General features: G+C 42.3%; 1 protein-coding gene and 1 long non-coding RNA gene across 2 annotated transcripts in view; both read right to left on the minus strand.

Moving 5' to 3' along the window:
* BLNK (B cell linker) overlaps positions 1–333 on the minus strand; it is a 75,930-nt gene extending 75,597 nt beyond the window's left edge. Inside the window, exon 1 of the mRNA XM_042907835.1 lies at positions 95–333. Coding sequence (XP_042763769.1) covers positions 95–141 — 47 coding nt within the window. The 5' untranslated portion in view covers positions 142–333. The remainder of the gene's footprint in view (positions 1–94) is intronic.
* Positions 334–4,271: 3,938 nt separating this feature from the next.
* Positions 4,272–7,420, minus strand: LOC122202211. The gene is made up of 3 exons (XR_006194527.1): positions 7,378–7,420; positions 7,049–7,112; positions 4,272–4,542 (listed from the first exon to the last, which is right to left on the minus strand). It is a non-coding gene; the product is annotated as an uncharacterized LOC122202211 (long non-coding RNA).
* Positions 7,421–9,445: the final 2,025 nt, after the last annotated feature.

A 9,445-nucleotide genomic window follows, 5' to 3' on the forward strand; every position in this document is an offset into this window, starting at 1 on the left:
AAGTATTCCAGGATTTCAGTTTTTCTCAGAATCAGTAGATCATTAAAAAAAAAAAAAAAAAGGAAGGAGAAGTATTGGATGGGGAAAATCTTACCTCAACTTCTGACTGGCAGGGACAGTTATTTTGTTAAGCTTGTCCATTCTTTTTGTTAATTATAAGAGCCACGAATAACCGTCAGTGGTAAGGTCAGCAGTCACTGGCCCTCCTAGGGAGTAGCATGGTAAGCCTTTGATCTCAAGGGTCCCAGTCACTTGAGTCTGATTTCCGAGAGAGTGCAGGCTGCTGGCAGACACCTACACTAGGGAGAAGTAAAACTTGCTCGAGCACATAGTCAAGTTTCATGTTTCTACACAATCATGTGATCTGGGTAGCCAGCCAGCTCGGCTGATTACTCCACGTTGTGTAAACTTTAATAGTGAAACCTATTGGACATGCAAATTTCTTTCCAGCTGCTTTCTTTTATAACCAGATTTGTAATCAGGTCAGGACGGGCTTCTGGCTGGTCACTACTTCCTGTTGTCCCAAACACATATAGTCCCTGTTTTCAGCAGGTGTCATTCTGTCCCCAGTAGCTTCCTGGGCTCAAGAAAAAGCAGAATAATCAATTCTCAGGTCTCTTTGGGACTTTCTGCTCATTTGCATAAATTTATGGATAAACTTTTCCACTTAAAGAACCATGAGATGAAAATAGCATTTCTGTACTGTCATTTAGCGAGCAGAAGGCAGTTTAAGATCAGGGAGGAAGAAAATGAGAGAAACGGTTCCTTTTATGCCTGGCACGCTTCCCTGTAGCCAGCAAGCACACCCTGCTCACCTTGGTGAGGAAGGTGCACATTTACCACATTTGCCCAGGTGACCAGTCCTCTTCTGGGTCTGAAGAATACAGAGAAAGGACAGAGTAGAGGTTCCAAGTTGCCTCTTCTGGTACAGACCCCAGGTCTGGCTGAAGATAGAGGGGGAAGGAGAGGAAGAGAAGAACTGAAGGAGATGGGGTGGGGGAGTGAAGAAGAGAAGGGAAAAGAGGAGGAGGAAGAGGGGAAGAGGAGGAAGGAAGGGGGAGAATGTGGAAGGAGGAGGGGAGGAAAGAGGAAGAGGAGGAGGGGAAGGAGGTGGAGGAAGAGGGGAGGGAGGTGGAGGAGGGGAGGAGGAGGAGGGGAGGGAGATGGAGGAGGAGGAGGGGAGGAGGAGGGGAGGGAGGAGGAGGAGGAGGGGAGGGAGGAGGAGGAGGGGAGGGAGGAGGAGGAGGGGAGGGAGATGGAGGAGGAGGAAGGGAGGGAGGAGGAGGAGGGGAGGGAGATGGAGGAGGAGGAAGGGAGGGAGGAGGAAGAGGGGAGGGAGGAGGAGGAGAAGGAGCAGTGGTACTGGCAGAGGTGGAAGTCGTAGGTGGATTTCTTCCCTTCTCTACTTCTTCTTTGTACAAACAGAAGTTCTGTATTTCTCTAGGTAAAGCTTGATTATTCATGTACTACCTCTGAATTTCTAGTTCGACCAGATGATCAGGAGCAGAATCCTCAGAGCTATTAAAGGGTGGGGCCCTTCTGCTTGGCCAAGCCACTGAATTGGCCAGGCTAGCAAGGGAGCAGACGATCTTTCACAAGAAAAATGCAAGCACTTGCGTCTTCCAGTTGTTTATTTTCTCCAAACAAGCAGCTCAATTTGCTTGCAGTGTATCCTGAAAGAGCTCTAAACCCACCCCTGCCATCCTCTCTCCATAGTTCTTAACTGAAAGAAACTAGTAGACCAGGATGGTGAAGGCTATTGCAACATCATCAAGGATTAAGAAAATCAAGCTTCACTGAATGGGATGATGATAACCTGTGTCTTCTAAATTACTGTAAAGTGCACCCCATCAGCCACTTGACTTTTCTGTCAACCAACAACTCTGTTTAGCACCTGGACTGGCAACTTCTTATTTCCCCAGAGAAAAAAAAGCAGGGGCAAGAGTCACACTTCTGCTTTTTCTTTTTACAGCCACTTGTCTTTCTTCTTTTTTTTACTGTATTTGGTCTGACATAATAAAAATGAGAGTCTGCTTTTCCAGACTGGACATTTTGCCCCATGTAGTGTGTAGTGTGACGGCCATATTGTTCCAGGCTGCCATTACTGGTCTGTAGCTGCAACCAGCTTACGCAGAAGATCAGTGAAAACATGGAAATTGAGGATACCAAGTCTTAGCTGATTACTTGTGAAAAGAATGAGGCCACACATGGTTTCCACAGCACACGGAGAACAACATAGCATAATAAACAGTTGTGACTTGCACAGCACAGTGCATATGAGTTTTAATCACTAGATGAACAGATGAAAAATGGATAGTCCCAACCAACCTTAAAGAAAATTTGGAACTCTAACACACTGTTGATAAAAATACAAGTGGGTGCAATCACTCTGGGAACACTTTGGTATCACCAAAGCAATTTAGATCATAGACATGATGAAATAGTACGAATATACCATGTACACCAAGGTCACATGCAAGAATTGTCACAGAAGCACCATTTTTAATAGAAAATTCAAAAACAGTGGAAATAACACAATTGCCGATCAATGGGAAAATGAATAAATTAATTGTGGTCTATGGATGCAATGGAGTACTATTCAACAGTGAAAATGAGTGAAGTACAATTGCATAAGTATGGATAAATAACAAAATAATTTGGGCAAGAAAGGCAAGTTAAAGAAGATCACAGACCTTGACCTTGGGTGAATCACTTATGCTTGACCTTGGGTGAATCACTTAGTCTCCCTGACCTCAGCTCATCTTCCGAGGACAGAAAGCGGATTCAAGGAGAGCTCAGACTCCTTCTTGGTATCTGAACACTGGCTCATGTGCACAGAAGTTAGATTACACCAATCGCAACACCCTCATGGTGTCCAGAAGAGAAGCTTCTGATGGTCTTTGCCAGATTGCTTCCCAATGACGCACTAGATGGTTGTGGCACTTTACAGAGCCTTGGAAGTAGTCCAAGTCTTCACTGGAACGGAAAGTTCAGCTACTCTGCTCTGCCACCCACCTGCTGATGGCTTTTCCCCTGCCAGGGCTGGTTTAGACACACCGCCAGAGTAGGCAAGGGGTGATGTTGGCACTATGGTTCTGCGGTTCTAGCCGTAACCTACTTCCATGATGGTCAGCCTCACAGCAGCTAGGAGGGGGCTACTGTTTATCATTCCCATTTATGATGTGAAGTCTGAGCCTCAGAAAGGTGATATTACTTACCTAGGGCCATCTAGTCTTCCTGCCCCCTAAGCCAGGCCCCAAACACCCAAACCATTCCGTCTTTTTTCCTCTCTTGTGCTGGCCCTCTTTGTTGGGCTGGAGTGGGGTGGGTGTCTTGTAGGAACAGTGGTCCTGGTAGCTTTCTGACACTGCAGGCCAAAGTAGCTGTTGGTCAGACCTATGCCTAGTTAACTTGCGAATGTTAGTTAAGGGCCCAGATGGAAGAAGGTTTGGGGGGAAAGCTAAGGGAGGAAGCCTGGCACACAGAAAGCAAGTGGGAGAAAACAGCAAAAGAGGCCAGAAAAGGAAGAGAGAGAAAAGGAAGTGTGGCAGATGCTGACAGTCTGTTCCCCTCCTTTGCGGGGAGCAGGGTCAGAAAGGAAGAAGAGAACACATCTGTGACTTGAGCAAATGGGCAAAGGCTCTTTTCAGCCCAAGGCTCGCTTTCGGTGAGACCAGTCTGCTCCCTATTTTACCTATTCGGTAAACTCAGAATTCTGTATGTCAAATGGGCCAGGAATGCAACATCTGTATTACTAGGAGAATAGCTTGGATGATAATAGCCTTCACTCTTGTATCAGTCCAAGTCCCCGGTTGGAAGGAACATTAGAGTAGCCTATTGTCAGGATGGACAACTCTTGGTCAATGTGCCATCACCTCTTCCCTTGCCTCCAGCCCTCAGAGCCAATCTGACGACAAGATTCTTTGTAGCATGTGTACTGTCACCCTGCTCTCATGCCAGCCTGGGCCCTTGCTGGATAACCACTCAGCCTCCTACTGCTTCTTTGTAGCCAGATCCACCCTCATTCTCATTCCCAGCCCACGTTCCCAGCTGATGATTCTTCTTAAGGACTACAGAGGCTTTCGCCTTCTTCTAGAACCAAGTACGAATGTCATTCATGCTCCTCTGCAACTGAGTCTCTGCCTAGGAACCATCTTATTCCTCACAACTTCTGGGCAGGTGAGCATCCCTTTGGGGGTTTTCAAACTCTTTTCTCCACATCAGTCACACAGTCCAACCACGAGCCAGGAGCAGGGTGGGAGGCAACTAGGAGGCCAGATTGTTCCCATCAGTCAGGGCCATGATGAAGCCAGAGAATAGGCAAGGGTAGAGGGTGTGGAGTGCTCTCTCCAAGGAATGGGAGTGTCAGAGATGCGGAGAGCCAAGGTAAGGCTCACTGCCTCTAGGGGTCGAGGTCCTGGAGGCCAGAAGTCCTTGGTAGCAGATGCTCTGATTGATTACAATTTTCTGTTATCTTCTGTTGAGTGAAGCTTTACTAGTTCCTAGTCTTCCTACCCAGGCAGTCCACCTGGATTTAAAGGGCTGCAAAACAAAAGCAGACTTGAGCAAATGGGGAGACATTCCATGTTTGTGGGTATGACTCAATATCATGCGGGTTTCCATTATCTCCAACTTAATATATAAATTCAATATGATGCCAGAAGATAAAACTAGATTCAAACCTCAAACCATTTACCAAAAACATAGAGCTAAGTGTAAGAAGGAAGAAAATATAGTTAAATTTGACAACCTTCTCTATCACTTAAAATCCAGAGGTAATAAAAGAAAAAGTTGATAAATTTGGCCTGAGAAACATAAAGAAACTTTTTCACAGCATAAAAACCATCATAAGCAGCATCAAAAGACAAAGGACAAATTGGGAATAAAGTGTTGGATAATGTATCATAGATAACAAATACAGAGATGTCTAAAGATAATATTAGTACTATGTACAGAGCAAATAGAGATATGTATCTCTAATAGGTAAAAAGCTCCTAAAATTGAGATGAAAAAAATAAAATCCAACACAAAAAGTGGCCAAAACCCATGACCATGAAAGGTAAGAGGTCTTTGAATGGATGAAAAGATGCTCAACCACACTCCTATTAAAAGAAAGACTATCACCACGATAGTGAATATCTCACATATCAGATTGGCCAAAATCCAAAAGTCTGATGCTAGGGAGCTCTGAGGACACAGACACCCTTTGCTTACAACACAGTACAGTCCTCATGGAGCGCCACTGGCCATCCCTAACAAAATTGCATGAATTTACCTTCTGGCTCAGCCACCTCACTTTTAGGACCTTACCCTGCAGATACACACACATGCACACACATGCACATGCAATGTCTCCACACAGTTATTTATTATAAGTTTTTGCTTGTTTGTTTTTTGTTTTTTTGCAGCAGAAGATTGGGAAACCTAAATGGCTATCAATGGGGTCTGTCTGGTTAAAGAAATTTTGGCCCATCTTTATAGAGGAGTTCAGTGTAACCATACAAAAAGGTGTGAATTCCAGGATTTGGTAATAGAGTAGACAGCTATTTTTTTTTTAAACAAGAAGGTAGAGGAAGTTTATACACACACACTTACTCTGAAAAAATAAACAAACATGGGAAGGATAAAACCAGCAGCTAATGAAAATAGTTACCAACAGGAGGCAAAAGGGAGATGAAAACAGAGCAGAAGTGATAAGGTTGGATATAGATTCTCTGGATCTTTTTATGGAGTTTTGACCTTTTTTTTTTTTTTAATGTTTGTTTATTTTTGAGAGACAGAGACAGAGTGTGAGCAGGGGAGGGGCAGAGGGAGAGGGAGACACAGAATCCAAAGCAGGCTCCAGGCTCTGAGCTGTCAGCTCGGAGCCCAAAGTGGGGCTCAAACTCACGAACTGTGAGATCATGACCTGAGCTGAAGTTGGATGCTTAACCGACTGAACCATCCAGGCGCCCCTGGAGTTTTGACGTTTAAACTAGATTTGACATATCTTAAAAACAAAATTAAGGCAAAAATTTTTAAAAAAGGCAAACCTTACATATGGAAATAAACAGAAACAAATGAATGAAAGGTAACATCACAGAGAAGAGGATTATCTTGACTTTTGAACGCAGTCCTCTGTATACGCTCAATAAAATATATTCTAAGAATGGTAATAACTGCAAAGAATTCTCAAGTTCCACTTACTACTTTTAGTAATAAAACATGCATTTTTAATTTTTAAATACTATCAAGCTCTGAAAAGGCATGGAGGGACCTCAGATTACTAAGCGAAAGAAACCGATCTGAAAAGGCTACACGCTGTATGGTTGCAACTATGTAACATTCTGGAAAAGGCAAATTGGTGGAGAGAGTAAAAAGATCAGTGGTTACCACTTCTATAGTCGCTTCCATATTGTTTCTCCGATCCCAGTTTCAAGTCTTATCTATCTCCAAATAGATCCCTGGCCTCCCCGTGGCTCACCAACATTTCCTTTACTGCTATCCCTGGAACAGTTTCTCTGGATGACGGTATCCAACTGCAGGATAGGGCCCAGATTACCCAGACTGCAAGGTGCCTTGAAATTGGATTACATTTCAACCATAATTTGTCTGGTCTGGAATAGGCCTTACACAGCGAGTTACCAGATTTAGCAAGTAAAAATATAGAATTCCCAGATAAATTTTAGATAACCAACAGATACTTCCTTAGTAAAAGCATGTCCCAAATATTGCATCATGTCCTATATTTTACCTAGCAACGCTAAGATGTGGAAATCAAGGACCAGAGGGTGAAATGACTTGCAAAAGTCCATTTTAGAGAAAGACCCCAAACCAGAAAAAAAGCAATAGCAGAAAGAACTAAGATCTCCTTACTCCCAACCAATGAACGGCGTGTTCTGTTTTGCAAAGTCAACAATGTCTGTGGTCAAGACATATTGAATCAGAGCAAGGAATCAGATTGCTTACGAAAAAATGTATAGTGCCTTTCTATTTATTTATTCTATTTATTTAACCTAAAAATTTTGTCCCCAGAGCAAAATGGCTTAAAACTCCAACTGCAGGTTACCTGAATGGAAGAATTCCAATTCCCTTTTTAGAAACTAGAAACATCCAAGCATGCGTGTGCCAGCCTGAAGTCAGAATGAAAAAGTGCAGTTAGATCACTATCATCCTCCCAGAGAGTGACTTCTTGTCTCATGTGATTTCAACATTTTGCTCTTTTGTAAGTCAGAGGGCCCTCGTGTAAAATGTAACAAATATTTATAGAAAGCGACGTTCTATAAAGAAATCTTCCTAAATATTCTGTAACAGCACTAAAGAGATCTTTCAAATCAATAAGTAAATGGCTGATCCCCCAATAGAAAAGTGAGCAGAGAGCACAAAAAGTCAACTCACAAAAGGAAGGGTGCAAGTGGCTGATGAGGAAGCTGGCGATCTCACTAAAGCAAAGAAACGAATTAAAGCAAGTGCAAGTACCATTTTCTTTTAACCTATCAGATTGGTTCAGCTTTTAAAAAGTGATTGGCTTCAGGTTTGTCAAAGGCATTGTTAAATGGGTACTCTTGCGGCTGACAGGGCTCCAGATTGAAAGAAACCTCTCAGAAGACAACTTGGTCATGTGCATCAGGATTCTTAAAATGTTGACATGCTCAAAAGAATAAAATAAAATTTTAGAAAATTTTCCCAAGTGGAGAGTTATTTATAATAGTGCAGGATTAGGAATTGTATACTCATCTAACAATAATGTAGTAACATCATACATTATGATATGTCCATAAAATAGGATGTTCTGTAGCCACTAAAAGCACTATTTTCAAGTAAGTTACAATGATACAAGAAAATCTTCATAATGCATTGGCAAAAAAAGAAATGAATAAATAAAATTGTGACCTGAAACTGTCCATACAGCATGATTCAGGTTTTATAATTACACGCATACAAACAGAACAGACTGGCATATGATTATCTCTGGCGATCATTGCATCCGCTTCAAAAATGTCCCTAAATTCTACAATGGATCTTTGTTCCACTTAGAACTAGGATAAAGATGGAAAAGATGTTTGTCAAGCAGGTAAAATATTGCTACCTTGTATTAGCTTCCTAGAGTTTCTGTAACAAATTATCACCCATTTGGTGGCTTAAAACAACAGAAACTTATTCTCTCGCGTTCTGGAGCCCACAGTTCAAAATCAAGGTGTGAGCAGGGCTGTGCTTCCTCCGAAGTCTCTGGGGGTATATCCTTCTTTGCTTCTTCCAGCTCTTCGTGGCTCCACGAGGTTCTTTGGAACCTTGGTTTCTGGCTGCGTAACTCAAATCTCTGCCTCTGTCTTCATGTGGCCTTCTTACTTCTCGCCAGGTCTCTCCTCTGGGTGTCCCTGATAAGAACACTTGTCATTGGGTTGGGGGCCCATCCAGTTAACCCAAGATGATCTCATGTCAAGATCTTAAATTTAATTTCAACTGCAAAGACCTTTTTGGGAAAAGGTTCACAGGTTCCAAGGGGTAGGGCATAGACATACATATCTTTTGGAGGGCTACCATTCAACCCACTATATACTGTAAGTCAGTCTTACTTGAATTATAAATGTGAAGTATGCAAATACAAAAAAAAAATTGTGTCTCATGTAGGACTATTTCAATTACAAGTAACAGAAAACCCAACTCAGGCTGGATTAAGTAAGAAAGGAAATTGTTGATTTACCCAACTGTCTTGGGCTAAGCAAGCTACAGATTTCAAGGCCCAAACACTATGGTTAGGGCTGATTGTCACACTCTCCGACCCTCTTGCCTAATTCTTTCTTCCAAGGTGACCAGGTAGCTCTGGCTCAGTGGGTTGCTGGATCTAGCTCATACCAGCTCTTGGAAGACAACTAAGCTTTCAGAAATGTTGTGAACCTATTGTTAATATAGCCATTATTTGAAAAACAAATATATAAGCCTATAATTAAATAAGTTATATATAAAACCAACGTAATAGGTATTCAAAACTCATCTCCTCTCTTCCTGGTTATGTTACTACATTTTGCTAATATCTACATTCTTGAGTTTACTCACATCTAAGGTATTTATCTTTTATTTTATTTTATTTTATTTTATTTTATTTTATTTTATTTTATTTTTTGCCACTATATATCCATTCCCAGCTCCATCTTCAGCCACACTGTGTTGGAGCTTGAAATCAGTCATGGTGGAAGTATTTACACCGCAGGAGTTGGCAAACACTATAAATCAGGACTGGTTGAGCTTTTGTTTGGAAGGTAATTATTAAACATTCACCAACACACCGTCACTCTAGCTGCCCCAACCTCAGGTTCAAGAACAACAGGGTGGTGACAGCATCCTCAGAAGTGTGAGATCCATCCTGATTGTGTATTTTGGTCACATCCTTGAAGCCAACACCAAGGCCAAGGGGAAAGTGATACCCTGTCCTCTATCTTGGAGTTAGTTCAAAGACCGACCCCTG

Source organism: Panthera leo, chromosome D2 (assembly GCF_018350215.1).
Source record: "Panthera leo isolate Ple1 chromosome D2, P.leo_Ple1_pat1.1, whole genome shotgun sequence".
NCBI lineage: Eukaryota > Metazoa > Chordata > Mammalia > Carnivora > Felidae > Panthera > Panthera leo.